Raw genomic sequence first — 25772 nt, 5'->3', positions numbered from 1 at the left:
TATTTACAACATGCTTAAATCATGCTAAAACATGTGAATGTCATGCTTACAAAAAGCAAGTCTAAGAATTTTTTTGCATGACATGCTCTTAGCACGTTCTTGGCATGTTACTTACAACATGCTTAAATCATGCTAAGAACATGTGAACGTCATGCTTATAAAAAGCAAAGCTAATTTTTTTGCATGATGTTCACATGTTGTTATCATGACCCTAGCATGTTCTTGGCATGACATTAGCATGTTCCTAGCATGACATTAGTGTGCTCTTAGCATATTTTTGGCATGTTAATTACAACATGCTTAACTCATGGTAAAAAACATGACTGTCATGCTTACAAAAAGCAAATCTAAGTTTTTTGGCATGATGTTCACATGTTCTTAGCATGACGTTAGCATGTTCTTGGCATGTTATACACAACATTATAAGAACATCTTAAAATCATGCCAAAAATCCTTTCCCCTGAGGAGGAAAGGAGGGTCACTGAGGCTGTTCCTCCTCTCAGTCCCTGCCCTCCCAGCAGCAGCTGTGGGGTTTTCCAGGGATTTTGGCCGCCCCACCCCTGAAGAAAGCGGTGGAATGCTGGAAACACAGGAAAGTCATGTCTTTTAATGCTGATGATCAGCAAGTGTCCATTCCAGTTAGTGGAAGGAGACAAGAAGTAGTGGGGCTGTAGTTTCACTGTTTAAAGAAACGTGGAATTGCATTTAACAACCTACTCTGAATTACTGAATTGTCACAAAATCTCTTTAAGCATCTACACTTTAAGCTGATGAAGCCTGATCTGTTTTACACCTTGATTCTCTATTTTCTTTTTATTTCTATTTTGTCCCTTTGTCAACCAATACCCTAAATCATTTTTGTATTCAAAATGTCAGGTTTTTTTTCCTGGAATATTCATCGAGAAAGGTAACTGAATTCTGAACATTCAGGAAAAGGAAGATGTTAAAATATGACATTTCTCAAGGGGCTGTTTCCCACCCTCGATCTGGACACCTAAACCACACCCAGTACAACCAACAGTAACCAGTCTGTGCCTCTGGAGGTGTTTATTGTTACTACCAGACCTCACCTCAGTTCCAAGGGGTTAATAAATGCCTGCAGCTTTTCAGGGATAACCTGGCCTGCAGCAGAGAGCAGCACATCTGTATCCTCTGGTGGATGGAATTTTTTGGGTGGGAAGGTTGCCGTATGTTGGTGCCCTGTAAAATTAAAATTTTTAGGACTTAAACTCATTCAGTGTGGTTGCTGGATGAGTTTAAGTCCTAAAAATTTCAATTTTACAAACTCGCTGACTAAAATTAAAATTTACAGGACTTAAAACTCATTCAGTGTGGCAGCATCAGTTTATGGAGAAAATAAACTGCAGGTAAAGTCACATCTTTTATTGAGCCAAGCACGTTTTCCAAAGGCAGCCCTTTTGTGGTCTGCTGCAAATTGCATATTGGATTTGTACACTTCTTATAAAGCATCTGAGAACTAAGTTAGCCTTGCTCACCTTGCTGCTTTGAGTATCCCAACTTTGCTCCTGTCAAAATTCTCCGACAGTTGTTCTCTTTAATTTGAGGTACAGAATTGCAGAGGGCCATAAATGATTGAAGTGGAAGGCTTGCAGAACTGCAGAAAGCACTAGTGCTGTTTGTTGTTTCCAAAATAAATGTCACACTGAGGTCAAGGAAGGGAGTACAGTGCATGCAGACTTAATAATTACATGACATTGTTAATTGTCTTTCCCTAAAACTGCAGTCAGAAGCAAAATCTGTCTGCAGCTAAAACAATCTAACAAAGTATTTAAAGAGGCTGTAAATGATACCCCTCTGTTTTTTGAAAGATCTACTGGGTCAGCAGTTTGATAATCCCTTTGGGCTCTCTCACCTCTGCTGGGAACCATCTCCTGCAGGAATTTTGCCACTCAATTCACTGAATATTAAGGAACTGGAAATGCTTCCTGTGGATTGGTGTAGCTCACCTACCTCTGCTGGAAGTGTGAGTCCTACCACAGTCCTGACTGCAGCTCAATCATTATTATCTCATTATTATCTCTGAGGTTGCAGACCCAAGAAAAGCTGTTTATATCCATAGTCTGCCTTGCTCCTCAGTCACTGAAAATCCATAAATAATGTTTAAATTATATACAGTATCATAGAGAAGTGGGTCTTTATTCTTCCCACAAATAAATTACTATTTTTTCCTTTTTTTTTTTTTTTTTTTTTTTTTTTTTAAGAAAACCAAATGTTAACAAAGTATAAAAAGTGTAATGCCCTAACAAAACTACAGTGCTGTTATCATTCCATGCTGTCTTGGGACTGCTGCAGTAAAAGATGTATTTCCTCAAAATATTGCTTCTTCCAGCATTGCCTGGTGCTCTCCTCGGCGGAGACGGGAACTCCTTTGCATTCCAGCTGCAGTTCTGTCTGAGCCCCCACGTCCTGGAAGGTCAAGGCAACTGTTGCATAATGTTCTGGGGGAAGAAAATACACATTTCAGCCATGTGTTTTTTAAAGAATTGCAGTTGTTGCAGCTGCTTTCCTCTCTGCTGCTGCCTGTGTCTGTCTTTTCACCTCTGGACACCAGGCTGCTGTCCAAGAACATGGACCAAGGGAGAATCCGGCTGGGAATGCTGTCCCTGCCAGGGCTGGTCCTTCTCCCTGCAAAGGAGGCCTCTAATATCAGAATTCCTCACAAAGACTCACCATCAGGCCAACTCCTACACCGCCACTTCAGGACAATTCTTTGGCTTGGGACCTGGAGGAAGAGAAGGATGTTCTCCAGTTAGCATCAGAGATTATTCCCCCTGAAAACCAAGGAGACACATGCATGTAACCAAGACAAAGACTAGGGTTTGATTTTTGAAATAAACTGTTTTCCTGGAGCTCTCAGCTTGCTGCATTCCATGCTGTGTTCTGGGTGTGGGAAAAGGTCAGGGCTCATTAGTTACTGCACAGACACCATTGATTTTCTGGCAGACCTTGAAACGGGCACCAGCACGAGCCGTGTTTGCCCTGCTGCAATGTGCAAGTGTTGTCACTCTGTCACCCAGCCCAGCCTGCCTGAATGAGGCACTGCTGGCACAAACACCAGCTCAGGGGAGAGTCTGTATTCTGACTTTTCATTTAAATAGGTCCTGATCGAATAGATCCTTATCAGCAAAGGCTGATGAATAGAACTGACTTCCCTCTGCTTCCACAGCAGAGCTGAACAAAAATCAGTTCTCCAGTTAAAAGAAGAATGAATACAAGAGCTACACCTTAAACCTGCTTTGTCACTCCTGGTTAAACAGGATTGTGCTTCTTCCCCCCCTCCCCATGCATTAGGTGTGGGCAGGGCTTGCTCTTCTCACAGGGAAGAAAAAACACACAACATACGAGCACCTGTTTGGCTTTGAAATACAGGAACTTGCCTGAAAGAGACATTAGGGAAGTTGAAAGGTCACAAATCTACACTACTTTCTGTTTCAGAAAATGAGGTAACACCCTTCCCCCCATTTTTAAAGTGCAAAGGAGGAGCTTCTTACCAGTTCTGTGTATTCCCCGCTGACACAGCCCTCAAACATCTGGAGTTTGCCTCCTTTCTCTGCTTCAATCACAGCTGGGCACTTGGAAAACTTCTGTACTAACTAACAAAAAAGAACACACCCATAAAAATACTGGCAGAGAAGAGAGATTGGCTGAAGAAATGAAAACTAACTGTGATCTATGTAAGAGTCTTTAAACACTCCTCAGGCTTTTGATTTTATAGAGCACTGCAGTGAGGTCCAGTGAGGTGACAGGATGAGAATATAAACACTGAGAAACCTGCAGGGTAAATACAGAGCAGGACAGACTGGTCACCTGCAGGGGGTATGGCCCCAGCACATACACAGGCACAGACAGAACTGGCTGTTCCTGCATTGGGAAATGAGGGAAATGGAGCAACAGCTCCTGTTTCCCAAGGGAAGCGCTGGGATTGTCATTTAAAGTTCTCCAGCCCAGGCTCTTATGAAGGACACAAACCCCAAATTAGTGAATTTGTATTTCAAACCTCCAGTAATTAATCTAATTAACCTGCAGGCTGTGGATAATGGCAGTGCCATTACTGAACCCTTCAGGCTCCTGAACAACCTACATCAAACAGCAAAGCTTTTCCTAAGCAGCAAAGGAGATTGAGATTGAGCTGCACAGAAACTACATAAAGATGCAGCTTCCCTTTGTTTAGTTTGTTCTTCTTCCTGTTAAGGTGGGAAAAAAAAAAAAAGTCTAAGGCAACCTAATCAGTTGTTATTAAAAAGGTAAAAGTGGAATCTGTACTTGACACTGTGACACATTTCTTACTTACACAACTATTCAAGCTGGATCAACATCCACATTAAGTTACAATGCCTACTGAAAATATCACTTACTTCCTTTGTGGTGAAGATGCTGTAAAGTTCATCAGCTGGAGAGTTGAACATTTCCCTCATAAGTATCCTCACTGTTGGAATTTTTACTCCAACTGTATCCAGAGACTGTGGTGGAACAGAGTCCTGAAAAGCAAAAAGTTGCATCAGTAAGTCCAAGATCTTACAAGTTCTGACATGGCAGGACTGTTGTTACCTGCACATTCTCAAACACACAATGCTGTGAATACATGGCAATTATACAATGTATTTCTGTATTTATTTAATAGTATTATTAATTGAGAGTCACTAAATTCAGTGGGGAAAAAAAACTAAATCCAACTTACTTGCACGGTGTTCCCACTTGGTTTTCGCTCCGTGGGCAGCTCCTGACCAACAGGGGCTTTTGTTGGCAGAATCATTCCCAAGGTAAACTCTGGAAGGAGGGAAAGCACTTTTCAGTGTGAAATTCAGCTGTACCATCACCCTGACATTCAGGTACCACAATAAAGATCACCAGAACTGTGGAGAAGGGGTAGAACTGTGCAGGAGCACTGAATAGGACACAAAACTCCCATCTGGTTTCCCCACTTCACCCACGTATTTTCATTAGGAACAGATTAACCATAAAAACAATACAAACCCAAGGACTTGATCAATGTATGACCAACCTGTTCTGGAGAGATGCCCACACAGAAACACAACATGCTGTTGACCTTACCTGTTTTAAGTGCTTTCAGGTAATCTCTCAGGGCCTCTCTGACTTTTGTGGTTCCTTCAGTTCTCATCAGGTCCTTCAGAACGTCACCTTCCCCTTTCTTCTTGCTGACATTTATCTAGAAACAGAAAAATGACACATCTAAGAGACACCTGATCAGGAGCCTTTTGGGTTCTGGCAACAAAGGCAAGCATTTGGGCTTTGTTTACTATGCTCACAGGACAGCTGCAATTTCAAGTTCATTATCTTCTCAGAGCAGCTGACCTTTGCTAAAAATAGGTTGAGTTTAGACTTAAATTAATGCAGTATCTCCACTTAGTTCATCAAGGATAGAAAAGAGTTGCTGAGGGATCTGTGGAAGCCACAGTGCCAACTGCTATACAACCAACATGGAGATTCCTTAAGTTCTTAGGGCTTGGGGGGTGGTTTGTTGAGTTGTTTTTTTGGTGGTTTTTTTTTTTTTAAGACTACAAGCAGAGTTCTTCTCCAATTTGTAGTTAATATATTTGTCACAGACCATAATTAGCAAAGCAAATTGTGCACATTCCTGGCGGGTAAATTTGACAACAGAGAGAAGTCATTATTCCAAGTACAATAAACAGAAACATGAAATAAACTATCCACGTGTAATTATCCCACTTAATGACAGGATAAATCAAAATATGATGCCTGTATGTTGGTTAATGCTTTACTTAAGAATTCTGAACCTATACAGCCATACCGGTATTTCACACCTACCTCTGTATCATCTACCTCATTTTCTTCTGACAGGTTAGGAATTTCAACAGATCCCTTATGTTTCTCACCAGACTCTTTCACTGTACCTGTATTAACATAACGAATTCTTAAATGCGTTATTAAAAACTATTTCCCCCATAGCAAGACTTTTATGCTTGGAAATGAGCTGTACACAAGTGTTACTTGAAGGGAGTTGCCTCGAGGCTGATTGAAAGGCACTAAACAGCAACCTGGAGTCTCAGAGGTGTTTTCCAGTGCTTTCCCAGGGAGCTCTGACATCTGCCAGCACAGGATGTGCATCTAAAGGGTTATGACCTACACGGCTCCATGAACTGTCCTGAGATGTTCTGTACCAGACTGCTCTGCCTGAAAAGACTGAATTTAAGGTCTGATGCTTTTTTCGTTAACACTGAAGACTCTCCCCCCTTTGCCTTGCAAAAACATTTCGTTATTGAAGTTAGCTCACTATTTAGATCATGATAAAATCTCCTTAGGAAGCAACAGCAGAAACGTGCAGGTTGATCAGCCCACTGTCAAAACATACAAAACCCAGCAAGATGCTTCATCAGCCTGCTGGCAGAACTCCAAATACAACCAACCCAGTGCTGAGCACAACTGCAGAGGGGGAATTATCATGAGGTAAATGCAGTATTTCTTTGGATTCTTTCACCTTCACAGGAGCCAGCTCGACCCAGCTACTGTTTAATATCGCTCCCATTATTTTTAATCGCTTGCCCTGAAACGACCACCGTGTGATCCCGGGGCACTGCAGGGGCAGAACCCCACGTGCTGCTGGTCAGGATCACAGCAAGGACACAACCAAAGGCTCAGGTGTTTCTTGGCAAGGAACACAGTGAAGGACTGTTGGCAACGCAAAGGGCAAAGATCCCTCCCCGGTCGGGCTCTGAGGCAATGAAGGATTGCACAAGATGCAAAGTCTGTTAATCCACAAGCAGCCACATCCACACAGGGAAAGGTTCAACTAGGCAGGAGAACCTGGCAGCTCCACTAAAAGCCATGCAAACTAGTTAAGTCTCAGCCCTGAAACACTTCTGGGCCCAGCACAAATCACACCCAGCCTCCTCTGTGTGCTCCTCCCTGCTCCCTTCCAGCACCAGGATTAGTACAGCAGAACCACACAGTGTTGTCCCTGCAGACAGCAAAGCCAATCTTATTTTTGGCTAATCTCCCCAAAAAGGAAGTGCAAGCAAGCAGGAAGAAGTTTTGCTCCTCAAAACACAAACCTGACTTCTATCCACCCAGCTAATCCTATTAACAACTTTCAAAGCTCCCAAAATATTCACAGATAGCAAAGTTACAGTGTCTGTGCAAAGTCCAGTCAGTGAACAAACAGAGCTGTTGGACAACATGATGTGGGGCAGAGTGTTGGTGCAGCTCTGCATTTCCAATGACACTGTAATGCAAACAAAGCTTTATTACCTTCTTATCAAACTATCAAATTACTTGTTTGAATCCCATGGGACTTCAATAACAGACCTAAGAACAAATTATTTTTTTGTTTCCTGCCAATCCCTTATTTTAGAACATTAACTGTGAAGCACATCACTCACAAAGACCTGCTGTTGAAATAAACTGCTTTAAAAGGACAAACACGTTTTCATAAAGCTTCCACCACAATGTACAATAATCCATTAAAATCCTCACTGCATATTCTAACAAATAACAGAACAGCCCTTTTAGAGACATTAAGTAACCTCAGTTGCTCACCTTCTTGTTTAATATAAATTGCAAAGCACAATGTTTTTCCAACACTGGACTTTCCAAACCTGCTGCAAATTTCAGGATCTCCATCATTTGTCCTTACATAGCCACACTTTAATCATAGCTTGAAGTCCTAGTTATCCTAGAAGACTTGTAGAAGGAACTAATTACAGCAATTAGTGCTTTTAGCAGTTCAGTCTGAACTCTCACCTTGAATTCAGAGCTCTCAAAAAACTCTAATGGCTATCAAATTTAGGGAAAAAAAAAAAACAGCACCTTTTTTTTTTTTTAGGATTTCCCTGAAAGATTTCCTTCTTATGGATTAAAAAATCCCCTCTTTAGGATTTCAAACTAAGCTCTCAAAGACAAGATCCACTCGGTGCAGCACTGAACTTAGCAGAGCATCTAACCCAAGTCAGAGCTGTCTATAAACACTCTCCCAGGAGAGTTTAGAAACAATTTGCATAGAAACACAAACAAAGTATCTGCCTACTTTTAAGCTTTGTACGCTGAAACAAACCCAACGAACTAACCTGTGTTTAAAACTTAAGGTGATTTCAGCGTAGCTTAAAAAACTCAAAAAGCTGGTGGCAATTATTTTTAACATTATTTAACAGTGTGTAGTGTTTGCCTTCCTCTCTGCTAACATTTACATCACACTCTAAGTATGCTCTTAGTTTGTAACACACTTTGGAGCACTTAAAACTATAAAAAATAAATAAACAACAGTACTTTTTAAAGTCCCCTCTTACTGTGGGAGCAGACTTCAAAGTCTGTTCTGGTCAGCCAAACCTCCCACAGTAACACTCAAGGCCTGAGAAATAAGGAGGGAAGGAACAGCCTGTCACTTGGCATTACAAATATCCAGGGAAAAATTCCCATGCAGGTGCTTTCCCATCAGCTCCTCCTGCTTCTTACTCCAGCGCAAGGGACAGTCCACAAATTGCTGTCAAGTTTTAAGGCCATCTAAAAAATGGAAAGAATTCCCTGATATCACCAAAAGCTGATCTGCAAATAAAGAGCTTGTCATGGGAAAAGCACGGCTGAGGACAACTCCAGGAGCTGGGACTGCAAACGAATACAGCACAACAAAAACGCCTGGGCGTCCCAAATAATCAAGAATTATTTCTAGCTTCCTCATTTCCCACTAAAGAGTTTTATTTACCCTCATGTAATTCATGATCCTCAAAACCACACTAAATTTTTGGAAATACGTGCAATTTCACGTTTCCTGGGCTCTCCTCCTTCCTGCTCTCCACCTGAGGAAGCGCACGGCTGTGTTTTGGGCACACTGGGAAGCTAAAACAACCCAAGCACGGAGCTGTGAGCAATCCACAGCGCAGGGATTTTACTCCTTGCAAGGCAAAACGAGCGCTGGGAAAACGGTGCTAAGAAACGCGTGGCGGAAAAACATCGGGAGAAGGTGGGGGGGGGGGGGGGGGGGAAAGCGCCGAGCTCGGGTTTCAAGGTTATTTAAAAACACGCATTTACACGGTTCGGGCCCCCGTGGCTCCCGCAGCGACCCCGCGGTTCTGACCCGCTGCAGGTCACTGAGACACTCGCGTTTTTCCAGGGAATGGCTCCCGATCCAGCGCCTAAGGCACCCCTGGCAGGGCCGTGCTGGGACTCGCTGCCATCCCGCGGCAATGCCCGAGGCTCCCCCGGCTCCCCCCTCTCCCCGTCTTACCCTTCCAGCTGAGGCGCAGGTTCCACTCGTAGAAGAAGATGAGTTTCCCCTTGCGGCTGTTGCAGGACGCCTCGCCCTCCACGTGTTTGAGGTCGCCGATCTCGCACCGCCCGGCCTCGCCCTCCACCACCAGCCCCTCCAGCACCTCCTTCAGCTTCCTCTTGGACCAGCTGGTCGCGTCCCGCTCCGTCCTGCCCCGGGAATGAGGGAGCGGCGGGGCCGGGGGGGGGGGGTCAGCGCCGCCCGCCCTCCCCCCCCCCCCCCACCACCACCACCCCCCTCACAGCGCCCGCCGCTCCTTCCCCGCATCCCGCCCCATTCCCGCCGCATCCCGGCCCTCACCAGTGCCAGTTGTTCACGTTGGTGGCGTCCGCGCGCTCCTCCACGATCCAGCGGGGATCCCCCTGGCCCCACTTGGCCATGGCGGCTCCGGCCGCTTCCGCCGCCGCCAGAAGGTGCCAGAAACTTCCCCGCCCCGCCGGAGGAGGAGGAGGAGGAGGAAGGAGAGGCCGCGCCGCCCTCCCCGCGCTGAGGGAGGAGGGACCGGGAGCCGCAACCCGCCGAGGGCAGTCCCGTCTCTTACCCCGCTGCTCCTCCGCTCCTGGGCCCGGGAAGCGCCGCTCCACAGGGGCTGGGTCCCGGCTCCGGCGGAAAGGCACCGCCGCGTAACTGGAAAACAGGGAGAAAAAAATGTCAAAGAAACGGGAAAAGCGGAAAGCGAGCTCTTGGGTTTTTCACGCAGCGACCGCGGCGCGGAGTTCGGTGGCAGAGAACAGAAAATGGATGTCTGAGAAGTACTTGGGAATCGGGTTTATTGTCTTGGCTATTCGACACGCGGCAGAGGAAATTAAATACGCTGCGAGACAGCGCCGGTGCTGGGGGAGCAGCCCTGCAGAGCAGCACCTTCGGCAGATTGCTTGTTCTCTTATAACAGTGGTAGCAGAATTAAAATCTGGATAGCGTCCCCATATATTGTTGCTCCTTTAATTCTGTCCTGTCATCGTGCTTTTCGTCATCAAGTGTCCTTATTATAAAGAGATGTCGTAGCCAGCCTCATCGCCTTCAGGCTCATCGTCTTCGGGCTCGTAATCTTCAGGCTCGTCATCTGCGTCCAAAATCACTGCCACTTCTGAAAATTTTACTCCTTTCAGTTCTTTTCCAGGGGCAGGTGACGGGGGGTGAGGTGTTATGGGAAGAGCGGATTTCTGGGCTGTGTCTGTCAGAAAGGAGTCCTGCAAGAAAATGCAGTGCAGGTGAGGCAGAAATTTCTGTTAGAACTGGTAGTGTGGGAAAGTTCGAAGCAGTAGAAGTTGTATAACTTATATTTTCTGTCTGTGAAGTTTGCAAACAAAGCATTACTTTTAAGGTGGGAAGTTTTTGGAGCAGCACACAAGAACCCTTTACTGTGCACATTCCGTAACAGGCAGAAGGGAATCATAATTTCTGGATGACAAGTCTTCCTCCTCCTTCTACTCAGGGACAACAGCCCCTCCTCTAAGATTTTTATAGAATCACAGAATAGTTTGGGTTGGAAGGGACCTTAAAAGATCATCCAGTTCCACACCCCTGCCCTGGGCAGGGACACCTTCCACCACACCAGGTTGATCAAGTCCTGTCCAACCCAGCCTTGAACATTTCCAGGGATTACTTCACAAAAGATTATTTTCAGTTCTGTGACAGGTTTAACTTTTTCAATAATTCCTTCAATTATTTGATGAGTAACAATAAAATACCTTTCACTCCAAGCTTTGCAATCAAAAAGCTCATTACCTGCTTTGTTATGAATGCCACAGCGGGCTGGGCCTCTGTGTTTCCAAGTTCAGCTTTTTCAGGTGCTTCTTCATCCTCATGTTCACTGTTGTAATCTGGCAGTATTGTCTCAAGGTAATTGCCTTTTTCAGGGGCCTGAATTTCATCTTTGTCAGCCTCACCTCCTCTGGTGCTGTATATGTTGTCAAATGATAACACCTCGCTTCTCCTGGAAGAGAGTTAACAGAATTCATAACGCAGAAATCTCAGCCTCTCTGAGAGCAGCATGTACAGTGATCTCAAAATTAGTGGGATTTTATCCAGGGAAATAAATGTTAAGTAGCTTCTTGTATCCTGAAGGTTCTTTTCTGCATAAGGATTAACAGTTTGCTAAAGGGTAAGTAGGAATTTGCCCGTGTAATTTTTGATAGAAGATTAAAAGCTTCCTTCAAGTGTAGAGATTTTTAACTTATCATTATAAGGGTTCTTAAAAACTGACCTATATACTAGTGAAGGATCCAAAGAAAATCCTGTGGTACCAAAATAAACTAGAATCACACTTTTTTATGCTATTTTTAATAAATTTGTGATATCAGCACTCTACTTACCCATTATTCATGTGCTCTAGTTTCTCTAAGCTTTTCAGACTTCCATTTTTGTCCATTGCCCATGGGTTATCAATGCCCTCCATACTTTCAGCTTGCTTCTTAACCAAATGCTGCTGCCCACGCTTTCTGAAAAGGATAGATACATTAAAATAAGATTATTAAATTATTTTTGACTATTGGCTTCACGGTTGTTTTAGAAACAGAAGACGAATTATTTGTGTCATAAGTTTAATACACAATATTCACTTTCATTATTATTCTGGGGATTTGTTTAGAACATTTCCTATTTTTCCATAATGGTAGTAGAGTAAATATTCGCTGCCCTCTTGGAAATGTAATTGTTTTCCTCAACTTTGTGGCCCTGCTGCCACTGAAGTCAAGCAGCAAAACCTGCCTTGATTTCAGCATTCCTGGCGTTAGAGGAGACCCGTGTGGGTGTATTACAGCTACTTGTGCCTCCCTTCACAGTTACAGTTTCTGCTGTCCACGCTTCTCTGGTTTAAAACTATTTGTTTCTGCTGTTGCTGCGTGACAAGCACAAGAAGAAACGACTTCTCATCACCTGTGGTGTGTTTGTTTAATATCTGCACACCAGGCGTTGTGACTCACAGCAAATCTTAGGCAACGCTCCACGCAAACATCAACAGCTTAGGGGACAGCTTTCTCAAGCTGACATTTAAATAAACTGATGAGCTGCAGATATAAACTAGATAGTTGGAGCAGAGCTCTGTGTACCTTTTCCTTTTCACATCCAGGACCACGTAGACCAGGAAGGCGATGAAGGTGCAGGCCAGGACGACGCTGAGCACGATGGCTGCCATGAGCTCCGGGCTCGTCGAGGCGGCAGGAGTCTCCCCTATGGTAGCAGTGACAGAGGTGGAAAACACCTTCTCCAGTTCTGCCTCGATGTTTCTAGACTGCTCCTTGAGTTTTCTGAAGAAAAGAAGGATAAGATGAGATGACTTAACCAGGCCTTCGTTTTGGCCGGAGGAAAAGAAGAAAATATCCCTCCCTGGTCCGCCAGGATCTTTTCCGAAAATTCAGACTTGTCGTGGCTTTCATTCAGGAAACCCTCTGTTCTCTGAGCAACCAGCCCTGGTGCTTGTGACCTAAAATGCTGCAAAGCTTGGACAACTGAACTTGAGAGATCAGTAAATCCTCTAAATCCACGTCACTGTCGTGTTATGAAACAAATGTAAAATACACCTAAAGTGTAAAATTTTTAATCAGCAATCTGCTGTTGTAAAGTCAATGTATTTTAATTACATTCTTTCTGCTTCAGCTGTTTTTTCTTAAACTGACTTTTAAATCTATTTTGCACGATTAAACTGCCTTATTCGTGGTTTTGACAAACTCTGGAAATTACCTTTCGATAAATAATGAAAGCTTTCTGAATTCTAAAGTATCCGTTTAAGCCTTGAGCCAAATCTCAGATAAACTGTTATTTGATCTAAACCCGTCCAGTCCAAGACCTTAATAACTTCCAGGGAAACAAAACCCATCTGCATAGCTCTGACCCCCAGAAGCCAAACTGTGCCATACAGACCTTTTTACATCCTGTGCAGGTACTTCCTGGTGGGCCTCATCAAAAGCAATAATTTCTATTTGGGTTTCATCAGTGCTGCTTCTTGCTTTTCTTTCAAATTCATTGGAATAAACATCAACAATGTATACATTCCATGCAAGTTTATCTTCCAGGACCCTGTCATCATATTAAGAAAACCTTTTTAATTAACTGGGCAGTGACAGATCCTTTTACTCTGGAAATTAAATAAAGCAGTATTTAATACAACACTTGGCAGATATTGATATTAATAAAAATACCTTGGCAGGTCTTTTAATCTAAGCACGTAAAAAAAGATTATTACCAGCAAAGGAATTAAGTTCTTTGCCCAAAACTGTTGAGGGATTGAGTAGCACAGGAAAAAAATGCCCAGTCAGTGATATCTATAGAGTATTATAAACAGTAAAGGTGAGGAGGAGGGAAATTCAGTCTCATAATCCTCATTGTTTTCTCCTCCTTTTCCATAGAGATTTTCATGCTGTATCTTCTCCCTCTAGGCTGTCAGACCCCTATCCCAAATGGACTCCAAATTTGTCATTAGATATTATACCAGAATAGGCTTCAGAGTTTCAAAAATACCTTTTTACTTCGGCAATGTTTCTTTCAACAACATTGGTCTGCTGATTAAGCACCACCATCACGATGTTGCTACTGGAACTGGAATCAACAGTAACCTAATAAAGAAAGAATCACACTTAAGATTTTCTAAAGCATTTGTTCCTATCAGATTGATAAAAAAACCAACCAACCAACCAACCAACCAAACGAAAAAAACCCAACAAAAACAAAGCCCAACCCATTAAACAACAACAAAACCCCTCTGATATAAAAGAACTGTCCTCCAAAATCAGTCTTTGTGCCAACGTGTTTTTATATGTCAGTGAAAATGGCAACCTCTTAATTCTAGTATGTAGCAAATATTCAGGTATCAGACAGACTTGTTGGTGCTGTTAAGTAATTTTTTTTTTTTGCCATTACTAAACCTAATCCTTCTTGTGTCCAGAGTTTTGACATGGGAGTAAATCAGGATTATCCATGGCAATATTCCTTACGTTGACTGTTGTCCGGGCTGTGAGACTTCTTGTGCCTTGGTCTGCAGCTTGGACTTCCAGATAAAATGTTCCAGCCTTTCCTGCTACAGAAACTGTAAAAATCTCCCCTGTATTTTCATTGATGTCAAATTCGTTTGTTTGATGATTCACTAAACTGTACAGCACCAGGCCGTTGTCTCCTGAGTCGGGATCCGTGGCCTGGGTTTGAAAAAGGTGATTTGTGAAACTCAGGCTTAAGTGCTCCTTTAACCCAGTTTAACTGTGGGAGAAATCCAGCTCTTTCACAGGATTTCTGTCCCTATGAAGGGCACAGGAAATACTCCACCTTGACTGTAATGACGGGGTGCCTGTAGGGCACAGAGTTGGGGATGCGAGCAGAGTAGGAATCGCTCACAAACACGGGCTCCTCGTTCACGTCCTGCACGGAGATTGTCAGCATGGCCACGTTCTCAGCAAACAGGCCTGGAACAAACACAGGTAACAGCAACAACCACCACCAGAGCCCACGTTCCAAAGGCTGGCTCAGGCTGTGGCTTTGCAGCATCTCTGCTGAGTGAAGAGACAAAAGGGAGCGCAGCAGGGATGTGCCCAGAGGAGCTCTATCCCAGCCCTCCAGGGGCTCCAGTGGGAGCAGGCAGTTCCAGGCAGCACTGCTCCTCTGTCAGCCCTCTCCAGCTCCTGCTGAGGAGTCCAGTGCCAGCTTTTATATCCTTTTCAGAGCCCGCAGAAGGGCCCTGTGAGGGTTTGCGCCCCCGGGGGGAGGGAAGGCTGCTGGCTTTGCTCTGCACAACCTCAACTTTCCATCCTTCACATCGGACTTTTCAGTTGAAGGCAATGACAGCTCCTTTACGGGGTGGCAAATACAAAAGAGGTGTCCATTGCCCCGATTTAAGTTGGAATGTCCTTCAAAGCAAAAAGTTACCTGAATGCTGGACCTCTGCAGCAGGTGAGATTTTTTCAAGCAGAGGAGTTGCTTGAATTAAAAGCACGTACTGAGGGACTTCCTCGTAGTTCAAATTAACTGCTGTCCTCAGCTCCCCACTTGGGGGATCCAATCTAAAATGGCCTGAAAGGAAAAAGATGCAATTTTGCTGTTATAGCTACCATTTTACCTGCACCCCTCCTACTCCTGTAGGATTACTTAGTTGCTCTTGGGATGTTTCCATGGCTCCTCTGCTCTTAAGAAGGTGAAATGGAACATTTCTACTGGCCAAGCAGCAAAGGCATCACAGCTGGGTTCCTATCCCAGACCAAACAGCTCTTGAGCAGGTAAAGGAACAATATATATGAAAAACAGAATTGCAGCTTCTTGTTGCAGAGCTCATTTTTATATATATTTCCAAGTTTTCTATTTTGGCTCCTTCAGTCTTAAATTTTCCTAATTTAAGACTACAACCCCCCACCTTTTAGCAAGTTACCACCCTCTCCATAGCCAAAGATCAACAAAGTCAATGCTGAAAAGCTCTGAAAGAAATTATGTGTGCTTCCTTTTTTAAAAAAAAGACACAAATTTTTATCCATGCTCTTCATCTCCTCATTTACATCCAGCAACATCTGCCACGCACAATAGACAGGTTATTATGTTCTCTTGGATATTTTAACTCATAAGGGAAATCCTACTCACCTTTTTCATTGCCAGATACAACACTATAATCAATCAGTGCTTCTGAATCATCAATCAAAGTGAGAGCATAAATTAAATAATCCACTCCTGTGTTTTCAAAAACGGAAATGCTAATGCAGGAAAGAAATGAGAAATATGTTAACGAGACATGAATGTTAAACTTCCCATCAGTTGTTGCAGGGGGAGACTTTGAAATTTAACTCCCCCGTGGAAAATCCTGCCCACTCCCCTCCAGTTGTTTGCTGGAGCTGCCTGACTGTCAGAGAGCAGTGCAAGCCCTGCTTTTCTATCAGACATTGATTTGTCCTTGAATAAAGCCTAAGGAAAAACAGTTTACAGTGTGCAAGAGGAAAAGGATAGAGAGTGTGGCTTAGACAAGCTGCAAAATAAAGAAGTAAAGGTGATGCTTCAAATCACGTTCACAGAACCCCCAGAACAGCAGAATTTCCTAAATATTTTGTTTAAAAAAACCCCAACGTTCTTTCTTCTGCATGGAAAACTATGAAAATGAGCTTCAGCTTTACTATGTTTTGCACTGCCTGGAGAATGTATATAGTGTATATATATATGTTATATAATATGAAAGCCTCACCTGATTTCACTCCTGTTAAACCGAGGGACGAAGGGGCGGTTGTCAGACACGTTAAGAGTAATCAGAGCAGTGCCATTTAAAGGAGGGGAGCCTTTGTCCTTAGCCATCACTGTTAAGTGGATCTCTCCAGACCTAGACAGGTTTCCAGTTGTAATTATTTTCCCCTCACTGGGGTTTTCCACCAGGAAGAACGGGCTCACGTTTAGATCCGGGAGGATGTAGTACTCGACAAGGCCATTCTGCCCCTGCCACGAAAGGAACACAACTTCATGGAGCTGGGAATGTATTTTGAAAGGTGGGAGAAAGACTGAAACGAGATTTCAAAATGTCTAAATGTCTCCAGTGAAATTATTTGAAAATAGTGATTTTTCTTTTTTTTCTTTTTTTTAAGAATGAAGACCTGGGGTTAGCTATGGTACGATGGGTGGCAATTAAAAAAAACAAAACCACAAAGCAGAATAAAATTCACAATAAATGGGCCAGTTACACAGTGAAAACGCGTGAAAAAAGTCTCTAATGAAAATAAGTGTAGAGGGGGACAGTCAGAGAAGTGAGAGTGGCACAGGGAGGAGGACAAGTGCCACTCTCATGGCACAGGACCAGACAGCTGAAGGATGAATTTCATTAGGGTCTCAATGCACAGCTCACACAGTCAAGCAATTTTCAAAAGCAATTTCACTTTTTATACAAAAATAGTTGAAAAGGGTGATTAAAAAAGGGCTGGTGGATCATTTGCAGCAATGTGCCACAGCTGCAGCTATTCTAACCAAAATTACTGGTGAGGAAATAGGAAGGCACCTGCTCCACCTATTTTGTTGTCACTTCTAGAGGTTTCACCCTTTAAATGATATAATTACTGGTGATGCTGTCATGGTGATCTGTGTGACTACTGGATGTCCCTGCCAGTGCCTGGATACTACTTGATGGGTGCAGTACAGATGTATCAAACAAAATGACATTAAAAAAGGGGGATGGAGGGAATTAATGAGGTACCACACTTCAGAGGCGTGTGGCAAGCAGACGTTTCCATGCTCGAGCCAACATGTGATGTTCAGCTTTTACGGAATCATCTAATTCAGAAGTTCAAATAACTTCAGAGATACTAAATTGCTTCAGTCCTTGTGTACTTCTGAAAGCCTGGTGCAGCTCCATATTAAAAGGGGGAAAATGAAAGCAAATACAGCTGAGGAAACACACCCAAAGACGGGGAGTCCACCATTGTCAAGGCAGAACCATCAAAAGTCCTAATTCCCAATTCCCAGTGCTGTTAGAACTCCCTACATTTGCTATTTCGTGCCTAAAGAACAGAGAAAGGTCTCTTTGGGCTGCAGCTGAAGGCAGTGTCAGAATCCAGCAGGAGGAGTTACCTGATCCTTGTCGGTGGCACTCACAGTTATGACATGAGCACCTACAGGATTGATCATGTTTATGGAAGCAGAATAGGAATCCTGAGCAAACACTGGAGCGTTATCGTTCACATCCATCACTAGCACGGTGACTGAAGTAGTTGCCTAGAAAACAAAATGGGTTTCATGCATTTTAAAGTATTTAGAATGTCCTATTTAGCGATGGTTTTTTTCTTACTTGCGTACGCAACAAGAAGTATAAGTCAGGGTTTGAAAACGCTGCGGTAAAATGTTGTTTGGGTTTGATTTTGTGACCTCAAAACAGAGGTACTACAGGATTTTAACACAAGAGGCAGGAAAGCAATGCTGCAGTAGGATTCTGCTCCTTGAAAGGTGCCTGAATGAGCAAGAACAGGAGGCCAACGTGTCTTACATACAGTTAAGAGAACCACACATGTTCTAGTTCTGTTAAATAACTGTCTGATATCTTCTCGAATAAAAGAAATACAGCAGAGCTACAACAATTTGCTGAAAGTACTTTTTGCTCCCATGAAAAACTATCACATCACTTACAGTTCTAACAGCAGCAAGCAAAGGCTCCCGTTCCCCAGCCCAGGTTAGTCAGCAAACAATTCAGGGTTGAACCCTACCATGCATAATTTTGAAGTATTTCCCATAATTAAAGTATACTGCTGCCCAGTGTGGTCAAAGGTTGCAGGAGTCTGACTCTAAACATGGTTAGGTGACTCATTTATTCCACACAATAAATGTCTCAGACACAGCTCCCTCCCACAAGTTCAAAATCCACTCTGAAGAGTCACAATTCATTACAATAATGGCCTTTTACCTGATAGAAGGGGGCAGATTTATTGTTGACTGCAGTCACTGTAAGGTTGTATTTATCCATGGTTTCATAGTCTGGAGAGTTCTTTATTTTAATGATGCCCTGTATTTCATCTATTTCGAATATATTTTCTCCACCATCTGAGACAGATATAAAGAAGCATCATCAATTAATACATTTTAGAAGCTTGTGATTAACTACACTCTTACATTATACTTCTGCTGGTTTTGGCCACCCTCAAAGTCTGATGTATATTGAAATTAAAAGGTTAAAAACATATAAACTGTATTCACGTTGCTCTTGATGGTCCTTACAACAAAACCAACTATGTCAGCTCTGGTCTGAAGGAGTCTAAACTTCCATCTCTGTTAGGTTCTACAAGGCAGGCATGGATTAGGCCCTAGACCTTTATTCCTTATTCAAGAAAACAGTGATAGAATTCCTTGTTACCTGTAAGATTATACAGAACAAAGGCATTGTCTCCCGTGTCTCTGTCTGTTGCTGTGACTTTTCCAACTATGAATCCCACAGGCACGTTTTCATTTACACTGAATTCAGCCACTGGCTCAAAGACAGGTGGCCAGTCATTAACATCAGTGATCTTTATGACAACTGTGCAGTAACCTCTCTTCTTCTCAGGGATTCCATCATCTTCAGCATATACCACAACCTGGAAGAGATTGGTAATGGGAGCTCATACAAAGAGGTACTTTCATAAGGATTAAAAAAAAAATCTTGGCAAATTTCAAACTTTGGAATATTCTTAGAAAGGTGAAGTCCAATTCTGAACAGCAAATTCACCAATATTTTGGCTTGAAGCAAAATAAGATCATAAATATCCAGCAGTGGTGACAACAATAAAGAAGATTAACTCAGAATCATGTCTGCAAGGTCTCAGCACAGTCCAGATTCAAGCAGACAGCACTGAATACATGAGCTGTCACTGTGAAATTAGTTATTCATGTGCTGGAGTGTTTGTAGGGCAGGTGAACAGTGAGCTGTGCTTGAATTTCATTATAGTTGGAAGGCAGTGGCTTGTTTTAATAAAGCCTCACATCTTGAGATTGCTCCTGTTCTAAACCAATGCAGAAAATGTTCAAGCAATATCAAGCCAAACAAAAACACGAGTGCCACCTGTTATCCAGGAGAAAGATAAAGAGTTCTGAATAAAAAAAAAAGATTGAAGAAATTTAAAGCAAACCTGATACTCGGTAGGTTCCTCTTCATAATCAAAGGTGGTATTGGAATATAGAACTCCAGTTGTTTCATTTATCCTGAATTTTAGTCCGTGTCCATTAAGAATGCCATATGTTAGCAACCCATTTCTACCTGTATCATTATCCTGAGCTTTCAGCTGGACAATCTCAGTAGCTGTTAAATTCTGTGGACGAGGAAAGATTGGAGCTGTCACAGACTGGTTTGCTGCAATTCCTTGGATTATGTGAAAAGGGGAAAGCAACAGATACTGCACACACTTACAGTAGGATAGAGATTTTAAAATCAAAATTACGCAACTTATTCAGCAGAGTGAGAGTCTCTTGTTTTCTCTAATTTACAGAAAATAACTATTTTCCTGCCCCCATGTCTCCTCCTATAGCAATAATCCTCAGGAAGAAAAATCTCCATGACTTCCAACACCCCAAATCTTAACCTCAAGCACCTGACTTGCTGTTTTTTCTGTTCAGCATCCTCTACTCCCATGAAACTCAGTGGATGTTCTCAACTTCAAAATCACGTTTCCTTCTGAACACTGTTTGGCTCAGAATTACTCTTATCAAAAGAAATAATACAGTTCTTCCTTTCTAACAATGTTATTTGCAGCAAGATTGACAGAAGATATCAGTGTTTCACTTGCACAGCCATTTGAGACCTGCAGTTATTTGATCCAACTGTGTAAATATTTCACATGGAAATCAATTTTTTAAGGTTGGAAAATGTGATTCCAGCTCTCCTCCATTAAATTAGCTGGGAACATTACAAATAGGTGTAATAATTGAACCTAAATTTAAATTTAGCTCAGTGGTAGAAATGGGTTACATTTTAAATCGGCTGTGGTTGATTTAAGAGAGCATCAGCTGGGGATCTCAAAGGCAAGGTATGTGTTATATAAAATATTAACATGATCACTGGGCTTCTTTTTGAAAAAAAAAAGCAGCCAGCAGATTAAAATGTGAAAGGGGCTGCTTGAAAATTGAAGAGTGAAATGCTGAGCTGGATGCTTCTGCATAATTAAATGCTGTGGCTTGTTTTGTAGACAACCAGATTTTCTGTCTGAAAATCTGACTGAAATCTGGCTTGTTTTCTGCTGCTGATCACTCTGTGTCAGCAAGAATCACAACAGATTGTACATGAGCAGGAGGAGAAATATTGCTAAACTAGACTTTTCCCTGCTATTTCTCTGCCTGAAGCTCCCTTACAAGAGGCTGAGTGAGTCTATGCCCAGCACATCCACCAGATTTTAAATGCACCTGAATGTTCTCTTTGTATAAATATGCAAAATGGAGTGGTAGTTCTTCCTTTATGGAGCCCCTTATTATTAAAAGGTTCAGTTTTCCTTCAATATGTCCACACTTTTAGACCATTCTCTTTGTGTATTGGGATTTTCAGCTGGAAAGCAACCTCAAAACATCCCAATTCAGAACAGAAGGGCAAACCTGCACAGTTCCAGAAGGTTTACTTTTATTCTCACCAAAAGATTATATATAAATCTTCAGAACAATAATAAAAATGTGATGCAGTTTGGATGGCACTTTCTTACCTCTGCCAGTGTTGCTTCCAGCAGAGAGGATGGGAAAACAGGAGGGAAATCATTTTCATCAATAACTTCCACCTCCACTGGAACTTCATTAAATATGGCAGCATCAGTCGAGTCTGTTGCTCGAACGTTGAAAGTTACTGGAAAATCCTCCAGTTTTAAATTCTTTGTTGTCCTTATGATACCACTGGATGAATCTATCATGAAATACCCTGTAAAAAAAAAAGCAAAACAAAAAATCCCCCAGAAATTATTCTGGTTATGAATTTTTTAGTTGAAACTGAAGATATGAACCCTTCAATGCAAACTATATGTTATTTATAGGAGCATTATATGTTACAGCATTCTTCAGAGAACAAAATGAAATTCAACATTTTTACAAGATTTATAAGAATGTCAGGCATATCCAGGGCTGTAAATTAACACAAAGAAACAATGCAGAAGGTCAGATGGAAATCAAAAGGGAGAAAATTCACTCCACCACTCCCAACTCAGGTCTTCACCTTCCTATGAAACAGTCCCTGTTTCAGTTGGAAATTATTTTATATATATATATATACATATTTATATATATAATTTCCTTTGAAGTCCTGTTCTTACTGGAGATGAGGAATTCTGCAGCTAAGTTCAAGGAGACCACAACTTCATCCAAAGCATTTTACAAAACCAGAAATAGAAACTGTCTGTGTTTGATGATGCAATGAAATCAGCTCTATATTTAGTAAAAATAGACAAAGCACTGATCCACTTGACCCTACAGAAACTCCATCTACACTCTCACATTTGTTAAGAAAACATTGCTGAGTTAGTTTTTCTACCAGAAGTCTTTATCCTTTCAGGTATTTTTGCTCCAGTCACTGTAACTTTATGCCTGATCAGGTACCACCTGATCTTCCTGCAGCAGACAAAGCGTGGAGGTGGATGAGGCCAGGTATGGATCATGTGGCTCCTGCTAATGGGACAGAAATTCAATCATGTGCCCACACCTGGTGCAGATCAAATTTGTACATCTGGCTGATACACCTCCAGTGTTAATGGATGTAGAACTGAGATAAGGGCAAAAGGAGAGGGAGAAGAAACACCCCAAAAGCTCGGTGCTGTTGTTTAACACACCCCCTTCCTGTTATTCCACATCAAGAGCTTACCCTTGTCGTCTCCAGAGACAATAGTGTAGCTCACAGGGGCACTGTACAACACACTGGTCTGCACCACAAATGTATCTGGCAGTGCCTTCTCACTGAGAGGGGCAGGATGATAGGCTGCCTCCGAGAACACCGGGAAGGACACGCCAACGGGAACGACGGTGACTGACACCTGCAGAGAAAAGGACATGGACACAGGGGTGATGTTCCCAGCTCGAGTAGACTTTCCTACTGAGGTGTGCAGCAGCACAAGTCCAGAACTTGGGTAATAAGAAGGATTGTTGTGTGCTGGCTTGGACACATCAGTGTCCTGAAGGCAGTGCAGGTCAGTGAAACACCTTTGCAGCCTCATCGTTCACCTGTTTGCTTTGCTAAATAGAGAGAGGGATTCCGGTTCACCACAGGCAGCACATTTCTTGTCCAGCTAAACAGCTCTCAGAGATGCACTGAAATGGGTTTGCAACAAATTCTTCCGCTGGAGAGTGTACAACCAGAAGTCCAGTATTTTAAAAGCATATAAAACTGATTTTATAGATGAAAAAAAGCTGACAGATGGTAAATAAAGAAGGCCTATTTCTTCACAAAAATAAAGATCATTTATTTCTAACTGATGCCAGACAGCTTCTGTCCAAGGCTCTCAAGAATGATGGCTTGTAAGTCTACCTTTTGAGACTGCTGAAGGCAATTTTTTACATGTCTTTATCCATACAGATTTCTAGTTTTTTGTGGGTTTTTTGTTGTTGTTGTTGTTGTTCTGCTGCAATATTTAGTGGCAAAAATCACCACCAAGTTCTAAGCACTGTATAAAAATTTTTTTAAATCATATTTACATTTCTCAGTCGTTAATTTAGAAATTACTTTTTCTTGCTTTATAAGAAAATAAACAGGAACACGTTATTTGCCACCTCCTTGTTTATTTATCACACACTTCCATTACATCCCCTCTGACTGCCCCACTCTTTGACCTTGTACAGAAGTCTTCACTCCTCTAATCCTCCTTCCTTACATCCTAGAGCCTGTCTGTCTTTTTTGAAATGAAATTCTCTACGTTTTGTATAGTTTTGCATCACTAAGACCCATTTCCTGGTGTAGTTATGCTCAGCTTAGAACAAAACAAGCTGGGGAATAAACTATGCAAGTTGACAGTAAAATTTAGTACCTTTACAGAGGTTGAAAGAGGCGGCAAACCCGAATCTGTAGCAGTGACATTCAAGGAGTAATACTGGGGTTCAGTTTGTTTGGATAAGTCTCTTGTTAACTTGAGTTCTCCTGTGGTATTGGAGAGACTAAAGAGGCCTTCTGAGTTCCCACCTAAAAACAGGAAAACAAGTGTTGGAGATGTTCAGTGGGACCAGCAGAGACAAGCGGTTGGATTATACAGCCGGGATTGAAGGGACACAGGTGGAAATCCTGATCTGGGACTTGGGGCAAGACACCCCTGGTCTCTCTTGATTCTGTGTCATAGAATCATTTGGGCTGGAAAGGCCCTTCTGAGACCTCTGATCCAACCTCTTGGCTCAAAGCAGGGTCAGGAGTGGTTTCAGCACAGTTTGCTCAAGGCTTTGATCCATCAGGTGCTGAGAATCTCTCTGGGCATGCTGTTCCACTCATTGCTTATCCTCACAGAGGATTTTTACCCCTTATATCCAGTCAGAACCTGCCAATTTCAATTTATGACCATTATCTCTCATCCTGGTGGTTTAGCAGTATTCAAGTATCCCAGTAATAAAGAGCCAGAAGATTTTTTTTCTCTAACATACCTGTAATACTGTAGGTAACTCCCTCATCATAATCCTTGCTTTCATCTCTTGCATTGATGTCTACTACCAGAGTGCCAGCTGTAGAATTGTCCAGAAGGATCTGGTGATATGAGGGCTTGTCAAACACAGGTCCTTCTTCATTCACATCTTCCACAGTAACTGAGAAAGAAGGTCCAAGTCTGATGAGTTTTGCCTAAACAGTCACAAGCTATTTCTTCAGCTAATACAATCCAGCACAGCTCCTCTGAACTGAGTTGGAGCTCTTTCTGTTTAATCCAGGTGGCAACCTTGTTTTCTGAACTTCAAAATACTTGCCTTTGTGGATTAAATTATTTACTGCTCAAGTAATAACTTCACTCCTGGCTAGAATGCTGTCACTGCTATCTGTCAGGAGTAATATCATATTGTTCCACTGGGCTCCCTTCCATGCCCATATTTATCTGGTATCTCTAGTCTTTGCCTTGGCATTAGGGGACAGAATTGCTTAGTTTTGTATTTGTACATGACCTGGATAATGGTCCACAATTAGTGAACCTGGCCATAGAGCAACATAAATAACACAGAACAAGAAACAATAAACAAACTAATACTTCCAGTCATACTGGTCAAAAGTAGGGCTGGCCAAAACCTAGAATACCAACTTTTATCTTTTTTTTCCCCAAAAGCACAATTTAATTTAATTTTTTTTTTAGGAAAAAAGCAACAGCAAAACAAGCACTGTTATTTTAACAACACTAAAAATCTCTGTCAGTGTTGTTTAGCACCCTAGAAACAGGCTTTCTGTAAACAAGCAGTAAAAGAACTGGATCACGTTTTTGGGAACCTTTTCAATCAAAATGTCAATAGGTGCACAAAAAAACATAATAGAAAAATCTGTGAATATATTCAAGTGAGAATAGTTTGTGTGAAAAAAAAAAATCTTCATTTTTGACAAGGCAAATATTTTTTTTTTAAATTTCCATCTGGCTGTAGTGCAAAGATCACATCATCATTTCTGATAATTTACCTTAGCAGACTATATTAGTATTGCATATGTTTATGCCTCATAATTACACGTGCTGAAATACTCCCTAAGGGGAATGAAGGGACATTTCCTGTGGTAAAGCAGAGCTACCTGTGATGTTTGCTGTGTCCTGGAGATTTGGCTCTCCGGGATTGAAAGCTTTCAGAGTAAACATGTACTGGGAACGACTTTCATAGTCCAGAGGTTCAAGAGTTGCAATGTCTCCAGAAAGTTCCCCAACATAAAATGAAGTTGTCTCTCCAGTTATGGTGTAATGAATAATGGCATTGTAACCTATATCTGCATCTGTGGCTGCTGCACTCAAAATCTAAATGAGAGGGGAAAAAAGAGAAACAAAAGGTTTGGAGCAGAACGAAGAGAGTGGCAAAACATACACCCAAGACTGGCACTGAAGCATACAGTGTTTACTGACCAAATTAGTCATATGGCCATTAATTGCCTTGCTAAAATCCTGACACAGCAGAAATGATCACAGTTATTACAGATTTTCAGGTG

At 42.3% G+C, this 25772-nt stretch overlaps 2 protein-coding genes and 1 long non-coding RNA gene across 3 annotated transcripts in view; 1 reads left to right on the top strand and 2 right to left on the bottom strand.

Annotated features, from left to right (window-relative positions):
- Positions 1-1368: 1368 nt before the first annotated feature.
- Positions 1369-9698, bottom strand: LOC113952164 (activator of 90 kDa heat shock protein ATPase homolog 2-like). The gene is made up of 9 exons (XM_027653929.1): positions 9560-9698; positions 9218-9408; positions 5809-5894; positions 5074-5188; positions 4700-4788; positions 4377-4499; positions 3513-3614; positions 2692-2743; positions 1369-2459 (listed from the first exon to the last, which is right to left on the bottom strand). The coding sequence occupies exons 1-9, from the start codon at positions 9637-9639 to the stop codon at positions 2284-2286; spliced, it is 1014 nt and encodes a 337-aa protein (XP_027509730.1). The 5' UTR covers positions 9640-9698; the 3' UTR covers positions 1369-2283.
- LOC113952167 lies at positions 9684-12871 on the top strand. Its single transcript, XR_003529417.1, has 4 exons — positions 9684-10011; positions 10369-10470; positions 11119-11363; positions 12043-12871. It is a non-coding gene; the product is annotated as an uncharacterized LOC113952167 (long non-coding RNA).
- The window catches only part of LOC113952159 (protocadherin Fat 4-like), a 37100-nt gene continuing 21369 nt past the window's right edge, over positions 10042-25772 (bottom strand). The window contains exons 25-44 of the mRNA XM_027653924.1: positions 25368-25584; positions 24254-24412; positions 23653-23804; positions 22497-22665; positions 21355-21563; positions 19798-19977; positions 19047-19266; positions 18600-18736; positions 17774-17917; positions 16407-16651; positions 15815-15924; positions 15113-15256; positions 14516-14652; positions 14191-14388; positions 13718-13812; positions 13121-13276; positions 12310-12507; positions 11575-11700; positions 10988-11195; positions 10042-10449 (exon numbers count right to left, since the gene is read on the bottom strand). Of these exons, the coding sequence (XP_027509725.1) occupies positions 10246-10449; positions 10988-11195; positions 11575-11700; positions 12310-12507; positions 13121-13276; positions 13718-13812; positions 14191-14388; positions 14516-14652; positions 15113-15256; positions 15815-15924; positions 16407-16651; positions 17774-17917; positions 18600-18736; positions 19047-19266; positions 19798-19977; positions 21355-21563; positions 22497-22665; positions 23653-23804; positions 24254-24412; positions 25368-25584 (3408 nt within the window). The 3' untranslated portion in view covers positions 10042-10245. The remainder of the gene's footprint in view (positions 10450-10987; positions 11196-11574; positions 11701-12309; positions 12508-13120; positions 13277-13717; positions 13813-14190; positions 14389-14515; positions 14653-15112; positions 15257-15814; positions 15925-16406; positions 16652-17773; positions 17918-18599; positions 18737-19046; positions 19267-19797; positions 19978-21354; positions 21564-22496; positions 22666-23652; positions 23805-24253; positions 24413-25367; positions 25585-25772) is intronic.

Source organism: Corapipo altera, unplaced genomic scaffold (assembly GCF_003945725.1).
Source record: "Corapipo altera isolate COAL_440 unplaced genomic scaffold, ASM394572v1 70, whole genome shotgun sequence".
Lineage (NCBI taxonomy): Eukaryota > Metazoa > Chordata > Aves > Passeriformes > Pipridae > Corapipo > Corapipo altera.
This window is presented reverse-complemented; position numbering and strand designations above follow the sequence as displayed.

Excerpts from the sequence above, each read along its gene's own strand:
- LOC113952164 (XM_027653929.1), bottom strand. The coding sequence starts at position 9,639 with ATGGCCAAGTGGGGCCAGGGGGATCCCCGCTGGATCGTGGAGGAGCGC. Across the intron at positions 5,895-9,217 it reads CCTGCGCCTCAGCTGGAAGG|GTACAGTGAAAGAGTCTGGT; the intron begins GTAAGACGGGGA and ends ATGTTAATACAG. Across the intron at positions 3,615-4,376 it reads GCATCTTCACCACAAAGGAA|TTAGTACAGAAGTTTTCCAA; the intron begins GTAAGTGATATT and ends CTTTTTTGTTAG.